At 33.7% G+C, this 25,381-nt stretch overlaps 3 protein-coding genes across 4 annotated transcripts; 2 read left to right on the forward strand and 1 right to left on the reverse strand.

Moving 5' to 3' along the window:
* Window positions 1–442: 442 nt before the first annotated feature.
* LOC107895852 (receptor-like protein kinase THESEUS 1) lies at window positions 443–3,150 on the forward strand. The gene has a single exon (XM_016821068.2). The coding sequence runs from the start codon at window positions 473–475 to the stop codon at window positions 2,975–2,977; it is 2,505 nt and encodes an 834-aa protein (XP_016676557.1). The 5' UTR covers window positions 443–472; the 3' UTR covers window positions 2,978–3,150.
* Window positions 3,151–7,399: 4,249 nt separating this feature from the next.
* Window positions 7,400–8,791, forward strand: LOC107897797 (aquaporin TIP1-3). Its single transcript, XM_016823367.2, has 3 exons — window positions 7,400–7,697; window positions 7,825–8,075; window positions 8,162–8,791. The coding sequence occupies exons 1-3, from the start codon at window positions 7,565–7,567 to the stop codon at window positions 8,534–8,536; spliced, it is 759 nt and encodes a 252-aa protein (XP_016678856.1). The 5' UTR covers window positions 7,400–7,564; the 3' UTR covers window positions 8,537–8,791.
* A 2,665-nt stretch (window positions 8,792–11,456) lies between these two features.
* LOC107896177 (F-box protein At2g39490) lies at window positions 11,457–13,586 on the reverse strand. 2 transcript variants are annotated; one of them, XM_016821292.2, is made up of 3 exons: window positions 12,648–13,572; window positions 12,131–12,283; window positions 11,457–12,023 (listed from the first exon to the last, which is right to left on the reverse strand). In XM_016821292.2, the coding sequence occupies exons 1-3, from the start codon at window positions 13,440–13,442 to the stop codon at window positions 11,853–11,855; spliced, it is 1,119 nt and encodes a 372-aa protein (XP_016676781.1). In that variant the 5' UTR covers window positions 13,443–13,572; the 3' UTR covers window positions 11,457–11,852. The 2 variants fall into 2 exon arrangements, with proteins under 2 accessions (XP_016676781.1, XP_016676782.1); XM_016821293.2 differs by lacking the exon at window positions 12,131–12,283 and having other exon boundaries at window positions 12,648–13,586.
* Between the last annotated feature and the right edge of the window lie 11,795 nt (window positions 13,587–25,381).

Consider the following 25,381-nt stretch of genomic DNA (forward strand, 5'->3'; position numbering starts at 1 on the left):
TTGCGGAAGCGACGATAATATTAATAACAATATTATCAGAAATATTTAGATAATTATTATGCCAACAATTATACTAAGAAAATTCCCAGTTAAATTGGAGGGGTCACAATGGTCCCGCTTAAAACCCAACAACTAGACAGAACTCACTTAGATATTTATAGCAATAATAACTAAATAAATATAACCAACATAAAGCTATTAAATATAAGCAAACAAATAAGAAATAAAATACCAGAGATTTAACGAGGTTCGGCCAATTTAGCTTACGTCCTCGGACACTACCAAATCAATATTTCTTCTAGAAATATTACAAAGGAGAAGATTTTGGGATGATACAACCAAAGGGGGAGGAGTTCTATATATAACAAACTAAACCCCCTCCATTTCTATCTTTTCCTAATGTGGGATATTGCCAATATTCAACATCAACTTCAAACTGTGTTCTCATTAAGACAAGCTATGTATTAGAAAAATGGAAGTTTCAGTTGTGTTGGTCTTGTTCTTTTTCACATTTCTTTTCTTTGTTCAATCCATCAATTGTTCTGGTTTTACTCCTGTTGATGTTTTCTTAATTGATTGCGGCGGAAGCAATCCTGTCGAAGTTGATGGTTCTCGGGTTTTTCGACCCGATAATAGTTTTCGGAATGTGAAATTGTCACCTTCTAGTGGCATTGTTGTTTCTGGGGATGTAATTAACGGTTTAAGTAACTCAGCTCTTTATAGTTCTGTTAGAATCTTTGAAAAAACATCAGTTTATGTTATTGGAACTAAGCAGATTGGTCGCCATTGGTTAAGGTTGCACTTTTTTCCTGTTCAAAACACAAGATACAGTTTGAAATCTGCAGTTTTTTCAGTTATGGCTAATGGAATCACGTTGCACCGGTTTTCGTTTTCGAAATCGAGTCAAAACTCTCCAGTAATGAAGGAATATGTGATCGAGATCGGAGATTCGGGTTTGGAATTGAAGTTTTCTCCAAGCAATGGCTCGGTTGCATTTGTTAATGGGATTGAGGTTGTGGCTTTACCCGACACGAATTTCCCTTCCGGTGTTGTGCCGGTTCCGTTTGGACCGGAAGTTGAGATCCCAAAACGTGTAGCTTTCGAGACGGTTTACAGGATAAACATGGGAGGCCCTGTTTTGACTCCCAAGAATGATTCTATGTGGAGGACATGGGAGACAGATCAAGCTTATTTGATAAGTGCTGCATCGGCCAACAATGTTTCGGTGAATCCGAATTTGATCAAGTACATCGATGGTGTCTCAGCTGAAATTGCACCGAATTCGGTTTATGCTACTGCACAAGAAATGGCTGAAGCAAACGTGACCGATCAGAGGTTTAACATTTCGTGGAGGTTTGATGTCGATGAGGGCTTCACTTATTTCATTAGGCTGCATTTTTGTGACATTGTTAGTACCGTTCTTAACAACTTGATTTTCAATGTTTATATCAACAAACAATCTGCTTTGACATCTTTCGATATTTCCAGTAAGACGATGGTGTTATCGGCTGCTTACTATGCCGACTTCGTCACAAATGTTTCGATGGGATCTAATCGGATTTTGGTTCAAGTCGGTCCACCTGATTTTAGAAATCTTCCAACCAATGCAATTTTGAATGGTTTAGAGATCATGAAAATGAGCAATCCTTGTGGTAGCCTTGTTGGAAATCTGTGTGAAATCCGAAAGAAATCGAAGTTCCCGAGAAGAAAATTGGTTGCTCTAGCAATTTCCTCGGCAGTGGTTTTCGCAGTTTTAGTGTTCGTCGTAGCAGCTCTGTTATTGCGTTTGCACCGGCCAAAGAAGCCTAAACGTTGTCCCTCTACCTGGTTTTCTCTCCCAACGAATGTGGGAAATTCTGATTCGAAAGTTTCGATTTGCAGCCTTGCTTCAACTGCACAATCTCACGGTTTAGGCCGGGTACTATCATTCGCAGAGATTCGTGAAGCAACCAAGAATTTTGACGAGAGCTTGGTCATTGGTGTAGGTGGATTTGGGAAGGTTTATAAGGGTGTTCTAGAGAATGGGGTCATGGTTGCGGTAAAGCGTGGAAATCCCGGATCCCGGCAAGGACTAACCGAGTTCAGGACGGAAATTTTGATGCTTTCCAGGTTGAGGCACAGGCACCTAGTTTCTCTTATAGGCTACTGTGAAGAACAAAATGAGATGATCCTCGTTTACGAGTTCATGGCAGGCGGTCCATTGCGGAAACACTTGTACGGCTCCAATCTTCCATCACTAAGCTGGAAACAACGGCTCGAAATCTGCATCGGAGCTGCGAAAGGCCTGCACTACCTTCACACAGGAGCATCGGACACAATCATTCACCGAGATGTGAAAACAACGAACATACTCCTCGATGAAAATTTCACAGCAAAGGTCGCGGATTTCGGATTGTCGAAACTAGGCCCTACATTAGACCAAACTCATGTAAGCACTGCAGTGAAAGGAAGCTTCGGTTATCTCGACCCAGAGTACTTCCGCCGACAGCAACTCACCGAGAAATCCGATGTGTACTCATTCGGAGTCGTTCTCATGGAAATTTTATGCGCTAGGCCTGCAATTAACCCTGCACTTCCAAGGGAACAAGTGAACATTGCTGAATGGGGTATGTATTGGCAAAAGAGAGGTCAATTACAAAGGATCATAGATTCAAATCTAGTCGGATTAATCAACATCGATTCCTTGAGAAAATTCGGCGAAACGGCTGAGAAATGCTTGGCGGAACACGGAGTTGAAAGGCCTACAATGGGTGATGTGTTATGGAACTTGGAGTATGCTCTTCAACTACAAGAGGCTTCGATACAAAACGATTCATCCGATAACAGCGCGAAACATATTCCGGAAATCCCAGGATGGATCCCTCAAGTCGAATCGGTTGACACCGATCGTTACGATATTGTCAGCGATCAAGTAGCTTCGGATGCAACAACAACGAGTGATGTGTTTTCACAGATTATGGATCCTAGAGGAAGATAGAATTGGAAGGGGTAGGGCCTTATTTGTTTCATTTTATTGTGTGTTTCAAACATTTTACATTTTTGCATGCAGAAATATTAGTTTAGTTGATCATAACTTGAATTTTATATTGTTTTGATTATTGATACTAAATGAAAATTGAGTGTTGATAAATTTCTGTTTTTGTTATGAAACAGCCCTGTTGTGGTGCCTATAAGTATTTACAAAAATTACATGGTTCAAAACAAGTGTCAAATATAAATGGTCTAATTCTGGTTTTAGTCCCTTTGGCATACTTAAATTTGGGATTTAGTCCCTCTATTTTAATTTTTTCCTTGGTTAATTTGATCCTCTAGTTTTAAAACCTCATTCATAAATCCAAATTAACAGCATTATTACTTGATGCCATTAATGAGTTTTTTTTGGGTTGTTAGCAGCGAAGTTAGAAAATATTTAAGAAAGGTTGAAACTGAGATCAAAATATAAATTTATCATTGCATTAACATTGCAAATTTTTAATTAAATTAGTAATTTCACCATTTTTGGGACAAAGCCACTGTCTACCCGCCATTGTTACTTGATCACATAGTCAACGTCATATGAAAATTTCAATCATGTGCAACCTATAATAAATTTACATTGTTAGCGTTGAGTTATTTATTTATTTATTTATTATTAATTGAAGGTTTAGTTGCAACTAAAGTACCAACTAAAAGAATATAAAAGTAGAAATTGACATAAAAATTGATTACGCAGTTCGAAACCTTTTTATACATTTGTTGAGATTTATCAAGAAATTAATCTATCATCTAGTAATTATAGAAGTGGATAATTTAAGTTAAAGACTCATTTATTAAATTCCACTAATATTTTTTCCTTAAAAACTTAACTACAAACAAAACATCAAAACAGTTTATTTAGAAGTATTTTGTACTAAAACAATTGAATAAAATAAACAAGTTTCTTCAAATAAACAATGTAGACTTGTAATCTTCAGTTAGAGTGAACAAGATATACAACTGGAATTGTTTTTCAATTAGTTTCTCTATGGCAGTGAAGTTCTTTCATTTGAATTTCTATACAAATTAGATCTCCTTCAAACTCTTCAATTAAAATTCTTGCTTGAACTTAAAATCTAAGAAAATTAATCACATAATTTGTATTAAAATATGTAAACATATATGATAAGTTGAATAGTTTTTTAGTTGCAAAGTGAATTGTAATTAGAACGTGTAACTAGCATTAATGTATATGTTTATTGAGCTATTAATAGAGTGGCAAAGGACTTGTGCTCAAGTCTTCAATTAACATCAATTTCGAGTTAAATTTTGGACAACTCTCACCCTAACCCTCTAGAAGATAAATAATAATCAATTTACAAATCAGCAGGGTTAAAGTTAAGAAAAAAATTTAGGGGATTGAAATTAAATTGTCTATGTCTTTATAATTTTTAAAGAATTAAAATAAATTTTTATCATTTTTAATGGGGTTAAAATGTAATTTTACGTTTACTAATTTAAATTTCTTAAAATTTAAAGGGTCAAAATGACAAAATTTCCATTTTAGGGGGGTCAAGGCTCCTGCCAACTCCCCTAAATTCGCCTTTACATATCAGTTAAATGCTTAAAACTAATTTTCTTTTTTTAAAAAAATATAATTACTTTAATGACATCAACTAAAAGTATTCTTTATTGGGACTTTTTTTTTTTGTGTTCTCTATAATCCATGCTTAAGATTTATGGTTGTTCTTCTTAACAATTTTGTAATTTGTCTTATCACTACACCCAACACTTGTCGGTATTAGTTTAGATTTATTAATAACATTATAAAACTAATATATTAAATAATGTCAAATTAAAGTAGTTAGAATAAATCTCTAATTTCAATATAGTAAAAATGTATATAATAATAGTGTAAAGCTTAGTCTCACATTTATAATTGCTTCTCATTATTCCAATATAGATTTGTTTATAAACTGAGTAGCTCACGTGACTTAATTGGTCTAACTCAAATTTAAATTAAATAAATTTTAAAAATTTTTATTTAAATTTAACTATAAAAATATAGAAATATTTTAATATTTTTAAAAGTGTGCCTCAGCTATCCATGAATGACTATATAATTTCCCAGCTTAATTTGACTTGGCATATGAATAACTTTAATAATAGAATCTAAAATAAATTATTACCCTAAACTGGGGAGGAAAATGGGCAAATCATAATATTTTATTCAAGTCACGTAAATTATAACAAAGAATTAATGAAATAAATTATTACGTCTTTCTGGAGACGTGAGGAGACAAGTGTTCAATAATAATCAACAAAAATTGCACGATGGATGAAATAAATCAATCATAGAAAAAGAATAAATGTGGAGAAGGAAAATAAATTCAATTATTAACAAAAAGACGTAATTGATTGTACGAGAAGCTCTTTGTTGGGGAGATGGTCGGTCCAATATGATCTGACTCTACATTATTAATTTTGCATTTACATTTCACATCTCATTTTGTCCCCCTACCAATAATTTTGGTTTCTTCCTCTCCTTTTCTCCTTTTAAGTTTATTTAAATTTTCAACCCAAGTCGAAAAATTATAGTTAACTCGATTTAATATGCTACAAATTTTAAATATTTTATTATTTTAATAATAGCTTTTTAGGTATAATTATACAAAACCAAATATTAATATAAATTTTACGTTAAAGTATTAAAAGGCTCTCTCGGATATAATTTGAAAATTAATTGGGTCTTTAGTTGAAAAATGTAATCAATTAAACTTTAAATCCAAAAATAACAATCAATTGGGCCTTTCGAATTATCGTTTCTATTCATGCTCCTAGTAGATTATTAAATGCTCATGAAAATTTTGATGACATGACGATTGGCGTGGAGGGCTTAATTGATTTATTATTATTATTTTACGAGGTCTTAATTGACTTTTTAAGTATTTTAGGAGAGCTTAATTCATTTTTAGGGATTATATAACACTTTCAAAAATTATAAAAAATAATAAAAATTTATAAAAAAGCAATAATTTTAATTTTTTATAACATTTAATAACTTATATATATTTTTATAATTTTTAAAAAAATTTATACTATTATAGTAATTTATAATAAGTTTTAAGTTTTTTAATAAAAATTACTACTCTTTTTTTTTTTTTGTTTTCCCATACATGTTGCCCCACGTCAAAATGTAAACCATCCTTATCAACGTGCATTGATCATGTTTCCTCAATCAAAACCATTATTCATTACTTACCTTAAATTACCACACACTAAATCTATTATTTCTTGAACCTTTTACTCAACACCCCATCCAAGTCGATTATCATCACATCTCAAGCTCCCTTATTAAAATTTAATCCAAACCTTCAAATTTTTAAAAAAAGAACTATAAGTTTCTTATACATATTTTAACTTTTACAACTTTTTATACTTTCAATAAGCTTTTCTAACTTTTTTATTAATTTTTATAATTTTTTATCATTTTAATTAATTTTATATAATTTTCTATCATTTCTAGATTTTTATAATATTTATTTAATATTTTCATTATTTCATAGCATATTAATAAAATTTTATAACATTTAGTAATTTTTTAAAATTTTATAATATTTAATAATTTTCTATAAATTTTATAATAAACTTAATATTTTCATTTTAGTTATTTTTATAAAAAATTCTATAATTTCATGAGAATTTTTATATAATCTCAAAAATCAATAACACTTCAATTAAACCCTCAATGTCAGCCATCATATCATCTATCACATCATCCATTACGTTAACACTTAATAGTCCGTGAGAGACTTTTAATGAAAATGACAATTCGAAAGACTCAATTAATTATTACTTTTGAGTTAAAGGTCTAATTATTTATACTTTTCAACTAAGACCTAATTGATTTTTGAAAAGTTTTTCAATATTTTTACCTAAACTTTATTATTATATATTTTAAATCAATATAAAAGAATATTTTAATAATTATATTGTGACAAAGCTGGCTGGTTTTTCATAAACTCACCTTAAAATCCGGTTTAAAAAATCTGACCTAATCAAATTGAGTTGGATCAAAACCCATCGGATCCGGGGTTTTTCATCCCCGGAACTCAATACTAGGGGTTGCATTCTAGTGGGTCCGTTTACAACCACATTAAATAGCCTATCCCTATGGGCCCGCAATAATTGCACGTTGTGATATAGAATATTCAAATGGTCGGTTTCTAGCCGCCCATCTCGGTCGCCTCTACGAGACTCTCAATGGACCACACACCACACAATTATCATCTTGGCCCACCGCATCATTGGGTCGGCTATCAAGCCGAATTCCCCGTAACTACAATCAATCACAGCCACACAAGTGGCAATCAGAGGTCCCACTCATTAGCTGTAAAGTCACCGACATGTGGCATAAAAAACCACGGCCCCCTGCTCTTCCACTGTGCTCCTTTTTTACCGGGTACCTGCATTACCGGTTACTTAGCCGTTATTTTAGGTATATTTAAAATTCAACCTCTTATTAAACACTTTATCACACAAAAGCTACTTTCTTAGAAACCAAAGTAGCAAACTTGTTTTGATCAAAGAAAATTTAGGCTGAGTAAAAATGCCGATGAATAGAATTGCGGTTGGGACAGCGGGAGAGGCCAGCCATCCGACTGTGATAAAAGCGGCTTTGGCTGAATTCTTTTCCATGCTTATTTTTGTATTTGCCGGAGAAGGGTCCGGGATGGCTTATAGTAAGATTCAAAATTCATTTGCTTTTGTTATTTTCACGTAGAATGGATGATTAAAGGTTCAAAATGAAAAAATTATTAATCTAACAAATAAGTACTATTAAGGGGCTAATGTTTTATTTGATGGCAGACAAGCTAACGAATAATGGGTCAAGCACACCAGCGGGGCTGGTAGCTGCATCATTGTCACATGCCTTTGCCTTGTTTGTGGCGGTTTCGGTTGGTGCAAACATTTCAGGTGGTCATGTTAACCCTGCTGTCACCTTTGGGGCATTCATCGGTGGCCACATTACTTTGTTACGAAGCTTTTGGTACTGGATTGCGCAGTTGCTAGGCTCCGTTGTCGCTTGCTTGCTTCTCAAGTTTGCCACCGGTGGAATGGTAACCCCTCATATCCATAGCTTTAATTTCATGTAAAAAAAAGTATTAGTTTAATGCTTAATATTGCTTGTTTCGATGAACTGTAGGAAACATCAGCTTTCGCGCTATCCTCGGGTGTATCCACCTGGAACGCGCTCATCTTCGAGATCGTCATGACATTCGGCCTAGTTTACACGGTATACGCCACAGCAGTGGATCCAAAAAAGGGAGATTTGGGGATCATTGCTCCTATTGCAATTGGTTTCATAGTTGGTGCCAACATCTTGGCTGGCGGTGCTTTCGATGGTGCCTCGATGAACCCGGCAGTCTCATTCGGTCCTGCTGTTGTCAGCTGGACATGGACTAACCATTGGGTCTATTGGGTTGGTCCCTTCATCGGAGCCGCCATTGCTGCCATCATCTATGACAATATCTTCATTTGTGATGGCACCCATCAGCCTCTCCCTTCCAATGATTTTTAATAATAATAATAAAAAAAAGACAAATTCATGTCAGGGGCCAAGTTTCTCTCTGACATTTTTAGGTCAAAAAGAAAATAAAAAAAAGGGAAATGAATTTAGAGTTGTTGTAGTTGTAATTTGTTTTCAAATTTGTGTTGTATGAGCATTTAGAAGCCTCTTGATTTTACTGAATCCCACTTAAGTTTTTGATTATGTTAAACACGTACATGTATCACACATTCACTCGAATTTTAATCTATTTAAATAGTTTCATCATTGCAAGTTTCCCACTTCAAGTTGTCCATGAACTTCTTCAATTAAAGACAGCTGTTTCAAAAACAAGACAACACAAGCTTTCACTTTGCAGGAATTGTGTTGTTTGTTTCCAGATATCTATCTACCTGCAGGAGCCATATGCTATCTTCCACTGTTCAAAATATCTATGAACATCCTATTTATAAACATCAACAATTCCATCTTTAAAGAGTGACCTAAATGCAAAATTAACCCTCTATCACTTTGCCCTTTTAGGTATTTAAAACTTTCTAATAAAAAGTATTTGAATTATTAATTTTGTCTCATTTTACCCCAAATCATAATATTAGTTAATAAAACAAAATTGATAGTTTAGTAACAACTTTTGACAAAATTTTCTAGATATTTGAATGAAAAAAAAGGATATAATTTAAGGATCAATTTTATAATTAAGCCTAAAAAATGCCCAAATTTCCCACAACAAAGATGACTAAAATTATTCTTCCTCTTCTTTCTAAAATTCAAATATCAGACTATCAAAACTCTATAAAAAAGTATTTAATTGATAATTAATGAGTATGGTTTGATTCATGTTTAGCATTGGTTTACTTATTTATTTATTTTATTAAATTATATAATAAAAAATTAAATATTAGAATATGCTTAAAATTTTTGTACGTATTTGAAATTTAATATCTATATTTTTATTTTCGGGAATTTAATCCCTCTACTTTTCAAATTTAAAATTTTGGGTTCATTTAAAAACATTGTTAAAATTCTTCTATCAAATTTGTTGGTATAACATTTTGAAATTTGAAAAATAAATACTCACTTGGTATCCATGTAACAAAAAAATGAAATTATAATTGACTTGAATTTAATAGAGAATTTAAATGGTGTTATCAATTCTTAAAATTCACGTAAGCATTTTAATCAGAATAAAGTATTTCGACTAACTAATGACATTATCAAGTTGAAAAATTATGTTAAAATTAAAGTATAGAAATTAAATTTCAAATTTAATTGAAATATAGTGATCAAAGCTTAAATTTAACCATAAAAATTAAAGAGATTAGAATTGAAATTTAGCCATTATCCTTTCATGTCAAATAAAGAAAAAGAAAACATTGGGCATGTGTCATGTAAGGAAGGCCTTAGGCTATTGATTTGAGAGAAATATAAAGATCAAAACTGAAATTTAACTAGGTTTATTAGAATTAAAATTTAACCATTATTTTTCATGTAAAAAAGAAAATTAAGTGAAATATAAGAATTAAAATTAAAATTTAACCATAAAATTAAAGAGATTAGAATTAAAATTTAGCCAAAAAAAACATTGGACATATATCATATAAGCAATAGATTTGATTGAATCATAACAATTTAAAGAAATTAAAATTCAAATTTAGCTAATATTATCTTCTTATGTAAAGAAAATAAAATATTGGACATGTGTCATGTAAATAGGACATTCCTATAGGTATATATAAACTTATACTTTTTTCCCTCTCAGATTCAATTCTTTCTACAAGTAAATTATTCAACCTCTCCCATCAGATTTCTTTTCGTGGATGTGACACTCAACACATATTAAGATATAATTTGCCCCCTAAATTTGTTCATATATATATATATAGGTCTTTTAATTATTTTTGATTTAGTTAATTTTTAAATTTGTATTTCATTAATTAGGTTAGTACCTCTACACTAACATCATTAAGTGTGCTAACGTAGTACTATAAGTTAAATCGATACTGCCACGTGACAACACTAGCCAATTCGGTAGTCCCACATAGTAATCTTTTAATGTGCCACATGACAAACATAAATTAAGAAATAAAAAAATAAAAAAATAAATTATGTTTATCAAGTGGCACCACTGGATAGGATAGAAATGTCACGTCACCACAAAATGACAGTGTTAGTGTGAAGAATCAATTTGGCTGACGGAATACAAGTTTAGGGACCAACTAAATAAAAAAAAAATTTAATGGCCAATTAGGTACAAATGAACAAGTTCAGAAACCAAAATATATATTATCTCATTCCTTAATGTGAGGAAAACTTAAAAAAAGAAGTGCACATTTGGATATTTGATCAAGTGATTAGTACAACCTATTCAAAGGTCGGGTCAATCATTTAAATCCAAAGGTTTATCTAAAATTTAATAGGGTTTGAGAAAAAATATTAAACTCAAAATTTAGACAAAAAAATAGATTTGTTTAAATTATTTTTTAAATAATTGTAAAAGATAATATAGGCGAGCCTAAAATAGATTTGGGTTAACTAATAATTAATATGGACGAAATTAAATAAAATTTTAGACTCATATTTCAGGTCCGGTTGGACTTGGACAAGTATAAAATGAGTAAATATTACACCTAAGTCTAGCTTGGTCTATGAAAACTTCTATAATTCTAGAGAGGAAGAAGAGGTCTTGATCCCAAAAATGATAAAATTACTGTTAAATTTTTATAGATATTGTAAAATTGGGAACTAATATATGACAATTTTAATTTTCCAAAAATTTATAATCCAATTCTTTCCTCTCTATTTTTATTTATTTATTTTGACTTTGCGTTTGCTATTAAAAAAGACTCGCTAAAAAAAGAAACCTACGAACATATTTTCTCTCTCTTCATCTTCAAACATGTAGCACACCCTTTTCTTTACATTTTCTCTACTTACTTTCCCTGTAACCAAACAGGGAAAAGTCGTATGCTTTCATTGCTCCTGTTTAAGTATTCAACTTTAAAAAGTTTGAAGAAAAACAAGGAAAAAGGTAGATATTATTAATTCCCATGATCTTACTAACTATGTATATATTTTTAAAGTGTAGAATTTATATAACAAAAAAATGCCTTATAAAAATAGTGTTGGAATCTATACTTATGATTTCGTAACCCTATAAATTTATGTGACCATGTTTGGGACATAACTGATTATTGTGTTTTACTTGAACGAACTTATAAGAATACATTTCTTGTGACACTAATGAATGAGACATCGTTCGGGAGTGAGAATCATGAGAAGGGACCCTAATCAAGTTTGGGAGACATATTCCGTTCGATGTCGATAAGATTCATGGCTCGACGGTAATAATATCTCGTAAACGTTCCATCAATAAAATCTCATTATCTTGATTGTCAAACCCTTCCAATTTGACCACTTTGAGATGCTGTAATTTTGTGCATCTGCTCACTTGCTTGGAACATTTAGTTGCATTTGGCATGACATAGCTATTGTGATCGATCTGCACAGGTAAGGATCAAAGTGAAAGGAAAATTGCAGTGCTATGTCTAATTCATGATTAAATGAAGTAATTTCACACACTCAAAGTGAAAGGAAAATTAAGCTTACAGTCACAAAGAGTAGCTCTAAGGAAGGACAAAGTTTTAAAAATGTGATTAAAGCATCACAATTGTAAAATCCCTTTGAATAATTATCGATCCACCATAGCTCCTTTAGTTTATAAAATTGGAAAAAAGATGATAGCGATGGACAAATTAATGCCTGTATTTGGAAAAAAAAATTAATTACATTCAATAACAAGAAAACATAATATAATATATTTTTAATTAATAAAGTTATCGATTTTGATATAAAAAATGTTAAGGTTTAAATGTCAAAATTTATTAGATGCCGCCTTTTAAGGATTACTGCACGAATCAAATGAATTTTAGTTTAGTTATTTTTATTTCATTATAATCATGTTGGAAGTCACATAATTTGATAAAAAAATAAGTTATAAATTTCTGGACTCAAATCTTAAACTGATGTCAACCTCTTAGAGGTGAATGTATGAATCAATTAAACTAAATAGAGTTTTTTTATTAGTTAGGACTAGAAACTAGAGTTGGAGAAATAGAGAACATACCTCAAAAGTCCATTTGCACAAGGTAAGAATTTCAGAATTCTTGATGGTCAGCAGCACTCGATCAAAATCACATGTTTTGAAGGTATTGAAAGCAGGGCCTTGCCTAGAATCAAGCATGGCATTTCCAAGGTTGAAATGAAACTCAGGCAGAAACCATGGAAATTTCCCTCTATACAAAAAGGTCCTAAGTTTATAGGATCTAATATGGAGAGATTTTAAGTGTGGACAATCAAAGATGGTTAAGCTCAAAAGCTTTGTATCAGAATCAATGCTCATTGATTCCAATCCATGGCACCCAATGATTTTCAGGTTCTCAAGAAGGTGAAATTTCGAGACCATACACGAAACTGCTTCACTGCTAATGTGGTTTACTGATGTCAAATTCAGGGTCTTAATGAAGAAAGTAGAGGGAGTTGGCTGATGGTCACTGAGATTTTGGGGGTTATTCAACTCTATTTGCCAACTAAAATGTTTTGGATTTTGCATGTTTTCATCTGAGAAATGAAGGTGAAGCTTATTGTTAGGTGCAAGTATGGCTGATAAGAGACCGTATTCCCCGAAATGGAACCGAAATCTTCTGGTATTCCTTGTTGGATTGTGTTCATCAAAATTTGCAATGAACCCAGAAACTGCAGAGGGAACATCTTCTTTGGTGCCATGTTGAACCAATGGCAGGTTCCATAGAAATCTCCATCGGGTTGATAGGAAAATGGTTTGGATTGCAGATTCAAAGGGAAGTAGAGAAATTATGTGGAAAAGTAGTTCATCTGGTAAACTACTTATGAAATCTTCCATGACAACTCTTTATAGTACTCAAAATTGGAGATGTTGGAAGCCCCTTCTCATATTGCTTGATTGTCTTGGGTGATTTGCAAAAATGGAGATCAATTGCAAATCAGGGTGATTTGCAAAAATGGAGATCAATTGCAAATCAATCTCAGCTGCTTATCTGATTACTTTGAGCTTTTATATACAAGTTTCTTTATGGGGTTTGCTTACTTTTAACCTTTAGTCAAATTCAAAAATCACAAGCAACTTTGATTTCGATAAAATTTTCTAATTATGCTAAACAATTGGAAGGAAATGCTGTATCAAAGTGTTAATAATAACCAAACACAAACTCTTGAGTTTATAAATATATATTTATATATATATCATTTTTTATTATATTTTTTTATAAAATTGATTTTAATTTGTTCTTATAAAAAATCCGAATTTTTACATAGAATTATTATAAGAAAACACTCGTTCTCATTCTCAATATTGTTTATATTAATAAAACATTAGAATATTATTAAATTAAATAAAAGGTTAATATGTAATTTGTCCCCTAAATTTGTCCAAAAGTATTTAGTTTGTATCTAATTTTCTTTTTTGTACATAGTTGGTAATTGAACTTGTAATCCATCACCGAGGTTGGTACCTCTGCACTAACATTGTTAGTTGCTGACATGATACTTATAACCAATCCATTAGTAGCACATGACAACGTTTTAGTACGCCATGTAGCATATATAAATTTAAAAAATTTATAAAATATTATATAAATTAATAAAAAATATAATTTTTTCACATTTAGAATGAACCTGGGCAATTTTTTTTATATATTTATTAATTTATTTAATTTTAAATATTTTTTAAAATTTTTTATTTATGCTCAACACATGACATACTAAAAGGTTGCATGTGCCACCACCAGATTGGCTATCGGTACCACGCTGATACAAACTAACGGTGTTAGTGTAAATGTACTAACTTAGGTGACAAAATGTAAGCTTTGGTACCAATTAGGTACAAAAAAAAATAGTTACTATCTAAGTACTTTTGAACAAGTTTAGAGGGCAAAACTACATACTAACTCTATAATAAATTAACTACTCTTTTAAATCTAAAATATTACCGATTGAGTCTTATTTTGGTTGACACTAGCAATGTTGCCGTTATGAGTTTGAACGTGTTGAATCGTGCTTATAATTCTATTTAATGACCTAACAAATAAATAATTTTTTCTCCATCATTTAAATTTAAATATTATCAAGAATAAACAGTGTAAGACTTTGATATCAATTGAAGAAATGGAGGGGATGCACTTGCCTAACAAACAAAAATTATGGTTAAAATGATGCTTGAAACTGTGGCCATGCACAGTTCGACTACGAAACAGAAAATGCATTAACAATTTAAAGAACACTAAGATTATTTATATATGTTGTTCCAATAGGGTCGGAAGCGTGTAAATTATTGTACTAAAAAATCACACAAAGTTCAATTCCCAGGAAAGAGAGGTGGATCATATGGATCTCTTAAATACCAAGTCTTTCCTTAGACAGAATATCCCTTCTATAATAATTTAATAGCACAATTAAATACTACTATTATACCCTCAAATATTGAAAGAAAAATAGGACAAGAAAGAACACAAGAGTTTTAACGAGGTTCGGTAAATTATACCTACGTCCTCGGGCACTAACACCAGATGATAACTTTACTATCTTCAAAGTATTACAAACAAATAGAATTCCTTAAGAATTCTCAAATGGGAGAAGAGAGAAAACTAAGAGAGAAAGATTGGTTGGGATGGTGTAAATGAGAAATGGTTAGGCCTATTTATAGTTGAGGTTCAGGGACTAACTTGCAAATGGCCTAAAAATTAGGGACCAAAATTGCAATTATCCCATTCAACTTTAAACAACTTGCCTACCATTTTTTTCTTTCGGTGCCACTTGCACCTCCCATTTTTTTGACTTTTCAACACCCCTTTTAATTTGTCTTTTCAACAATCTCCACCTTGAAGATTTGATTAGGATAATCACATCTTCACATACTTCCTTCAACTCCCCAAATTCGATAAAGCTATCTTTTGTAGTGCCTCCAAATGTGCTCTCGAGCGCCATACACCTAAAGGTGCTCAAATTCTCAAGATGTTAATCAAGTTCAAACAATGATTAAACTTGATTGTTGTTACCACCTTGGTCATCATATCTGCGGGATTATCTGCTGTAGGAATCTTCTGAAGTAGAATTTTTCCTTTTTCAAAGACTTCCCGCACAAAGTGATATCTTACGTCGATATGCTTGGTTCTTGAATGATAGACTTGATTTTTCGCTAAATGAATAGCGCTCTGACTGTCACAATATAAACTTATGTGACTTTGAACAACTCCTAAGTCTTTCAACAATCCATTAAGCCAAATAGCCTCCTTAATAGCTTCTGTAACTGCCATATATTCTGCCTCTGTAGTAGACACAGCTACTGTAGACTGTAAGGTAGACTTCCAACTCACTGGGGCTTTTGCAAGAGTAAACAGATACCCCGTAGTTGAACGACGTTTATCTAAATCACCAGCAAAGTCGGAATCAACATATCCAACTACAAACTGACCAAGTGCTTCATCCTGTTCAAAAATTAAACCAACATCTACGGTTTTTCGAAGATACCGTAGAATCCATTTCACAGCTTGCCAATGTCCTTTTCCAGGATCATGCATATACCTGCTCACAACTCCAACAGCTTGTGAAATGTCAGGCCTCGTACACACCATCGCATACATCAAACTCCCAACTGCATTAGCATATGGGACTTTCGCCATATATTCTCTTTCATCTTCAGTCTTCGGAGATAATTGAGCACTAAGTTTCAAATGAGAAGCAAGTGGGGTACTTACATGTTTTGTGTTTTCATTTACACCAAAACATTGTAATACATTTTTCAGATATTGCTTCTGATTTAAACAGAGCTTGCCTCTCGGTCTATCTCTGCTTATCTCCATGCCGAGAATCTTCTTGGCCTCACCTAGATCTTTCATCTCGAACTCTTGATTCAACTGAGCCTTCAGCTTATCTATCTCATTTTGGCTCTTCGAAGCGATTAACATATCATCAACATACAAGAGTAGATAAATGAAAGATCCGTCATGCAGCTTCTGCAAATATACACAATTGTCATATTTGCTTCTTGTGTACTTCTGCCTTCTCATAAAGCTATCAAATCGCTTGTACCACTGCCTCGGGGATTGCTTCAATCCATATAGCGATTTGTTCAGCTTACAAACCCAATTTCTACCACCAGCATCTGTGTATCCTTCGGGCTGAGTCATATAGATCTCCTCTTCTAACTCACTATGCAAGAAAGCCGTCTTAACATCAAGTTGAGCTAGCTCCAAATTCAACTGTGCTACCAAGGCCAACAAAATTCTAATGGAGGAATGCTTCACAACAGGGGAAAATACATCATTGTAGTCAATTCCCTCCTTCTGAGCGTAGCCTTTAGCTACCAATCTTGCCTTGTAGAGAATATCCTTCTTGCTAGGAGATCCATCTTTCTTTGCGAATACCCACTTACATCCGATTGCCCTTTTACCTTTCAGTAATTGCGCCAATTCCCAAGTATTGTTCTTCAGGAGAGACTGCATTTCTTCATCCATGGCGCTTTTCCATTTATCACTTTCTAAGCTTTGCATTGCTTCTTGAAAAGTGATAGGAATATCATCAACAACGGGAAGGGCGTAGGCCACCATATCAGTAAATCGAGCAGGTTTACGAATTTCTCTCCGTGGCCTTGCAACTGCAACTGGTTCTGGTGTACTTAGTGGTTCTTGGGTCAGAACCTCTTCAACCTCTAATTCCTCTATTGTGGATGGAGAATTAGACTTATTAACTGGGCAAATCCCCATCTGCTCAAACTCCACCTGTTTTGGAGTACACTCCACCTGCTGTGGAGTATTGCTCGTCTGAATATCTTTATCTGCTACCTTTTTCAATGTGGCAGATTCATCAAAGGTAACATCTCTGCTACAGATCATTTTCTTTGTGCTTAAGCACCAAAGACGAAATCCCTTCACTCCAGAAGTGATTCCCATAAAGAGAGCTTTCTTTGCCCTCGGATCTAACTTTGACTCCTTCACATGGTAATATGCAGTAGATCCAAACACATGTAAGGAATCATAATCTGTAGCCGATTTTCCAGACCATACCTCCATAGGAGTTTTTCTTTCTAATGTAGATGATGGTAAACGATTAACAAGATGGCCAGCGTATGTCACAGCCTCAGCCCAAAATTGCTTGCCCAACCCAGCATTGGACAACATACATCAAACTTTCTCCAGCAATGTTCGATTCATACGCTCTGCCAATCCATTCTGCTGTGGTGTATCTCTAACTGTGAAGTGTCGAACAATACCATACTCTTGGCACACATCGAAGAACGGATCACTTTTATATTCCCCTCCATTGTCCGTCCTAAGCTGCTTGATTTTCTTGCCAGTCTGGTTTTCGATCATAGTTTTTCCATTTAAGAAAAACTCTAAGCACTTCATCCTTAGTTCTCATGGTATACACCCAAACTCTTCTGGAAAAGTCATCAACAAAAGTAACAAAGTAGTGTTTTCCTCCCAATGAAGGTGTCTTGGAAGGCCCCCACACATCTGAGTGAACATATTCCAAAATACCTTTTGTATTATGGATAGCAGTACCGAATTTCACTCTTTTTTGCTTTCCCAGAACACAATGCTCGCAAAATTTTAATTTGTAAGCCTTTGCACCTTTCAACAATCCTTGCTTTGCCAGAATTTGAAAGGATTTTTCGCTGGCATGTCCCAACTTCATATGCCACAACTGCATTGAGTCCAATTCTTTGTTACCGGAAGCTGTAGCGACTGCTCCAATAACTGTACTACCTTGGTAGTAATACAAGTTATTTTTCCTGATGCCCTTCAATATCACAAGTGCGCCAGATGTCACTTTCAAAATCCCATCTCTCATAGTAACAACTGAACCATTGGATTCTAAGGCTCCCAATGAGATGAGATTTTTCTTCAAACTGGGCACGTACCGAACATCAGTCAGAACTCTGGTTGATCCATCTTGATTCTTTAATTGGATTGAACCTATCCCAACAGTTTTACAGGCATTGTCATTGCCCATATAAACAACTTCTCCATTTAGTTCTACTAAATCAGAGAACCACTCTCGGTTAGGGGACATATGATAGGTACAACCCGAATCCAATATCCACTCATCTGAATGGAACGACGATGATGATGCAACCAGTGATAGTTCAGAGTCACTAGTATCATTGATACGGGGTTGCGCGCGGACCAAGATCGAGTTGCCAAGTCACGAGAAACTCCTACGAAAACCCTGAACAATTAGATCTGAAACGAAACAGAAAATTAAAAGATTAGATTTTTGAATTTTCAGATCTGAAATAAAATCCCCAAATCAGCAAAGAATCAAATTGAGAATAGAAATAAGTGTTAGGGTTCTTGAAACCCTCAAGGAGATTGTGATTCTGCCCAATTGAACACCAAGATAGTTTTCCCCAAATTTCGACAATCTAATTTCACCCAAAAAGAGTATGGAAAAACCCTAGAAATTGGGGATTTTTGGGCTGATTCCTTAAGATAGAAAAAGGCTGAAAACACAATAAGAACAGAAAATAGATTAGATAATGATTCAGCACAAGTAGAAATAAAGAAAGAATTGACAGTAAGAAATTAAAAGATAAGTTCTAAGAAGCCTTGAAATCTCGAAAGATCTCACAACTCCCTTCAAACGGCTCTAATCTCCCCTCCAAAGAATATCAATGGCAAGAAGAAGGTTGAAGATGGCTCCCACAATTAAAAGATTGTTAAAACAACTTCTAAAGAAAACTCAAGAGAGAAATCTTGGAGAAAACTCAAAGAAAATTCTGCTCTCAACAAATCTGAAATTTTAATAATAATGATCAGTGTTTTACAAGGTGGACAGCCATGCCTTTAAATAGACCTTATAACTAGTCCTAATCTAATTAGAAAACTAAAATAAAAAAAAAACTCTTAATTATTTTAATATGGAAATTCGGTCAAAGGTCATTTTATCTGGGACTCTTGGATTGAATATTGACATAAAAATTTAAACTAAGTAAATAAATAAATAAAAATAAAAATAAAAATAAAAATAAAACTTTACAACTTGGGCCACTTTGACAATTTGGCCTGATTTTCAACTAAGTATGGATGGATTTCTTGATTGGGTTGGGAGTTTGCTTATTGGGCCTCGCCTTCAAGAATTTGGGCTTTTGTGACTCGTATCATTCCCCCCTTCCTCAAAAAGATTCGTCCTCGAATCTGAAAAATCAAATGAACTCGACTTTCCTCTATTGAACGGGACTAATGGCAATTGAGTCCACTGAGAAGAATAGCCATGAGATAGTAAATAGAAACGGAAACAAGCTTGTAGTCCAATCATAAACATAACAGAACAGGTATAACGCATGTGAATAGACAGATTCGGATTACCATGCAAACAATCTAATTTACTCACCACTGCCTCGTCAAATATTTGAAACAAAGATGGACATGTTTTAAGACATTCAGTCGTCTCACATTGTTCCCACAAACCATGAATAAATTGCGAGTAATAAATCAAATGGTAAACATAATCGTCACAAGTAGGTATTTGAAAAGATTCACATGGTTCACAGAGTTGCATAATCATACCATGCATTAATCGACGGTCTATAGATTCACTCACACATGCATTATCAAAAACAAAAATCTTTTTATCAACCATCAAAACAGATAGATCATCAATAAATAAAATAGGACAGTCAAGCACGTTTCGATCTAAGTGTTCATCAACACGATCTTTATCACTATCCGAGGAGTACAAAAGTGTTTCAAAGGTTTCAAGCATCTTACCTCGATAAGCAGAAGAATAAGGGTCGATTTTACCTTTTTCATTTAAAACAAACCTTCGCTCATCGGGGGCATAGTGTAGTCGAATCTTCGTTGTTGAGTTAACGTTTGTCAAATGGAACTCAAACTTCATGTACAACCACATAAATTGTTTAAGGCACGAATATAAATTGAAAACAAATTTGGAAAATTTCGTTACCTTATTCTCCAAAACAGATTTGGACAAATTCAAGGATTTTACACAAGGTAAATCAAGAGAATAACAAATCACGCTTCTTTTCGTAATGACTTTATCAACCACAATCGAAGAGTAACAATTAATCGGATCAAAATGAAGGGATCTTTTAAGAACTAAGTCACCAAAAGTTTTATCAATAATTTTCAAATCTGCACTGGACTCGGTTTCTAAAATTTCCTTACCTCGCTTACCTTCGGGATCATGTAGTGTGATTTCATCTTTGCTTAAGTTGATCGTATGAAAGCGTCTTTCATTTGAGAGGTATTGAAGTTGAAAGTTATCTTTCGATCTTTCGGGAACCTGAAAAGTAGCAACACAAGAAAAATTCATATCTTGGTTAGTTGAAACATTCCTCACTAGCCTTTCCTCGTCTTTTTCTTTTGTTTCTTTTTCTAACTCATTTTCTCTTCTTTCTTCAACTTCTTTTTCAATTTTCTTTTCTGTTTCACATTCCTTTTCACTCTCAATCTCTTTTTGCTCTTTTTCATTCTCTTTTTCTTTTTCCTCACTTGTTTTAACAGAATTTCTCAGTTTGATTTGGTCATCATGGACTTGTTCCGGAGTGAGCGGCACTAAGGTGAGTTTCTTTCCTTGATGCTTGAAAGAATACCTATTGGTATGACCATCGTGAGTGACTTTTCGATCCAGTTGCCATGGTTCTCCTAGCAACAAATGGCAGGCTTGAATAGGCATTACGTCGCACACAACTTCGTCTTGATACTTACCGATAGAAAAGGCAATGCGCACTTGTTGAGTGACCCTAAATTGGCCTTCGTTGCTAAGTCCTTGTAGTTGATAAGGTTGTGGATGCTTGGTAGTGGTTAAGCAAAGCTTTTCCACCATCGTCGTGCTGGCTATGTTCGAGCAACTTTCACCATCAATAATAACTCTACAAAGCTTACCTTGTACGTGGCAACGAGTATGAAAGAGATGTTCTCATTGCTGCTCGCTCTTTGGTTTTGCCAAAGATGATTGTCCATGATCATGACAATCATCATCCATTCTAGGGACATGTTGAGGGTTGCACCTATGGGGCTGGTTATCCCTGTCTTCCTTAATTGGATCTCGATATTGATGTTTTTGATTCACTCGTACCTCATTCAAAGTAGTATTCAATGCTTGAAGTGTAGCATTTATTTGTGTGATTGCAGCAGTATGTCTGTCTAACTGTTGTTGGACTTTCATAAGTGCATCATTATTATCACCTTTAGACATCTTCAAAACCTGTAAAAAATAAACACTCAATACTCAAAAATAAAAGTTAGCAAACCTCACCATTAATCACTCAAAAAGAAAAATCAAATTCTCAATGAGGTCGAATTCAATCTTGTGAGTTCTTTATCAGAGTTTATATCAACCAATTAGAGAGTGTGAACCAAACTACCAAAGAATCCTAATTTGCACTAGGATGCCAAAAACTGACGAGACACCAATTGATTCGTGTTGCACCGAGGAAGAAGTTGTGCACACGTTTAAATCCTACTAACACAAGAAACAAGAAGGTGTTAGATAACGTAAAGAAAGAATAAAGGTAAACAAATGAAAACCTACAGCTAAGAATCAATAAAAATTGCTGAAAACAGAAAACCTGAAAAACTGCGGAGTAACTTGACAACTTCATTCGAGGTGTTCCCGATCTCCAAAAATCACGAAATTAAATCTGGAGTGTCCTTATATATTGAATTTTTTATCTGGAAATTTTGGGCACCAAATTCAACCCGCTGAATCTTTTTTAAAATTTTTATTGAATTTCGTATTTTTTGATTTTTTTGACTTTTTTGACTGATTTTTTTGCGGGAATAATTTTTTTATATTCAATCACAGTGCCAAAAACATGTATGTAAAATTTCAGATCAATCGGACAACGTTTACCCACTCAAATGAATTTTTTTTGAACAATTTTTCTGGGTAAAACTGCTGTTTATGCTTTAAAAAATAGAGATCAATTTAGAAATCAACCAAGAACACCCAAAACGCCCAAAATCTGATACCAAATGATACGGGGTTGCGCGCGGACCAAGATCGAGTTGCCAAGTCACGAGAAACTCCTACGAAAACCCTAAACAATTAGATCTGAAACGAAACAGAAAATTAAAAGATTAGATTTTTGAATTTTCAGATCTGAAATAAAATCCCCAAATCAGCAAAGAATCAAATTGAGAATAGAAATAAGTGTTAGGGTTCTTGAAACCCTCAAGGAGATTGTGATTCTGCCCAATTGAACACCAAGATAGTTTTCCCCAAATTTCGACAATCTAATTTCACCCAAAAAGAGTATGGAAAAACCCTAGAAATTGGGGATTTTTGGGCTGATTCCTTAAGATAGAAAAAGGCTGAAAACACAATAAGAACAGAAAATAGATTAGATAATGATTCAGCACAAGTAGAAATAAAGAAAGAATTGACAGTAAGAAATTAAAAGATAAGTCCTAAGAAGCCTTGAAATCTCGAAAGATCTCACAACTCCCTTCAAACGGCTCTAATCTCCCCTCCAAAGAATATCAATGGCAAGAAGAAGGTTGAAGATGGCTCCCACAATCAAAAGATTGTTAAAACAACTTCTAAAGAAAACTCAAGAGAGAAATCTTGGAGAAAACTCAAAGAAAATTCTGCTCTCAACAAATCTGAAATTTTAATAATAATGATCAGTGTTTTACAAGGTGGACAGCCATGCCTTTAAATAGGCCTTATAACTAGTCCTAATCTAATTAGAAAACTAAAATAAAAAAACTCCTAATTATTTTAATATGGAAATTCAGTCAAAGGTCATTTTATCTGGGACTCTTGGATTGAATATTGACATAAAAATTTAAACTAAGTAAATAAATAAATAAAAATAAAAATAAAAATAAAAATAAAACTTTACAACTTTGGCCACTTTGACAATTTGGCCTGATTTTCAACTAAGTATGGATGGATTTCTTGATTGGGTTGGGAATTTGCTTATTGGGCCTCGCCTTCAAGAATTTGGGCTTTTGTGACTCGTATCAATCATGCTTAGCAACACAAGCATCTACAGCAGCTTTTCCCTTATTCTTCAGCTTTGGACAATTTTTCTTCCAGTGGTCTTTCTCATGACAAAAAGCACATTCATCTTTCCCGAGTCTGGACTTTGACTTTGATCTCCCCTTTTGAGTTTTCTTCCGAGTGTATGAACGACCTCAGACTACTAAAGCTTCTGTATCTCTGATTGAGTTTTTCTGTTTGTCCTTCTTTCTCTGTTCATAACTGTATAAGGCCGCACAGACTTCGCTCAGAGATATATCACTCCTGCCATGAAGTAGAGTAGTTTCTAGGAACTCAAACTCCTCAGGAAGTGACCCCAACAGCATCAAAGCCAAATCTTCATCTTTGAATGTCTCATCCATATTCAGCAAATCAGTGACTAACTGATTAAATTTGGTGATGTGATCATTCATTGTGGTACTTGGGACGTATGTGAAGCGAAACAGTTTTTTCTTCAAGTGGAGCTTATTTTGACTGTTTTTCTTCAAAAAAATTTCTTCAAGTGCCACCCACGACTTATTTGCAGAAGTCTCCTTTGAAAAAGCATACCTCTGCTCTCGAGAAAGGCATGATCGAATTGTGCCACATGCCAACCGATTGATCGCCTTTCAATCTTTCTCCTGTACATCATCTGGTTTCTCTTCATCAATGGCAATGTCTAGACCCTGCTGAAAAAGGGCATCTAGAACCTCACTTTGCCACATGCCAAAATGGCCCGTGCCATCAAAGATCTCCACGGCCAATCTTGCATTTGCAATTGTCGGTCTTGTCCACATGGACGATGTTGAAGCTCCTACACCGACCGTTTTCTCCATAATCTTTCAATATACCTAAGGAAATCTTTTCTGATGTGGAAGATCAGTTTAAACTGCAACCATAGAGCATACTACGATTAACCTTCGGCTCTTGATACCACTTGTTGTTCCAATAGGGTCGGAAGCGTGTAAATTATTGTACTAAAAAATCACACAAAGTTCAATTCCCAAGAAAGAGAGGTGGATCACATGGATCTCTTAAATACCAAGTCTTTCCTTAGACAGAATATCCCTTCTATAGTAATTTAATAGCACAATTAAATACTACTATTATACCCTCAAATATTGAAAGAAAAATAGGACAAGAAAGAACACAAGAGTTTTAACGAGGTTCGGTAAATTATACCTACGTCCTCGGGCACTAACACCAGATGATAACTTTACTATCTTCAAAGTATTACAAACAAATAGAATTCCTTAAGAATTCTCAAATGGGAGAAGAGAGAAAACTAAGAGAGAAAGATTGGTTGGGATGGTGTAAATGAGAAATGGTTAGGCCTATTTATAGTTGAGGTTCAGGGACTAACTTGCAAATGGCCTAAAAATTAGGGACCAAAATTGCAATTATCCCATTCAACTTTAAACAACTTGCCTACCATTTTTTCTTTCGGTGCCACTTGCACCTCCCATTTTTTTGACTTTTCAACACCCCTTTTAATTTGTCTTTTCAACAATATAGTTCGACCTTAATTTACATTTGCGGGGTTTTACCTGGAGCAATGATGCATTACCTCTCTTATAGTAAAACCAATGATTTAAGTCCTAACATTAGTCTAACAGTAATTAATTTAGCAACCTCACCGTTATATAAAGAGCAGATTACTCTCACTCTAAGCTTCTCTCTTAAAAACTTAGTCTTGCAATTCAAGAGACTCTCTTAATTGCTTACAAAAATAATGCACACATAAAACGTTCCTAACCTAAACAAATTGTGCTCTATCAAACTCTGAAGGTCTCGATTCTCTTAATGTTCAATTTGACCTAGACAAAACTTAAGTTT

The sequence above is a fragment of the Gossypium hirsutum genome, chromosome A10 (assembly GCF_007990345.1).
Source record: "Gossypium hirsutum isolate 1008001.06 chromosome A10, Gossypium_hirsutum_v2.1, whole genome shotgun sequence".
In the NCBI taxonomy this organism is placed as follows: domain Eukaryota; kingdom Viridiplantae; phylum Streptophyta; class Magnoliopsida; order Malvales; family Malvaceae; genus Gossypium; species Gossypium hirsutum.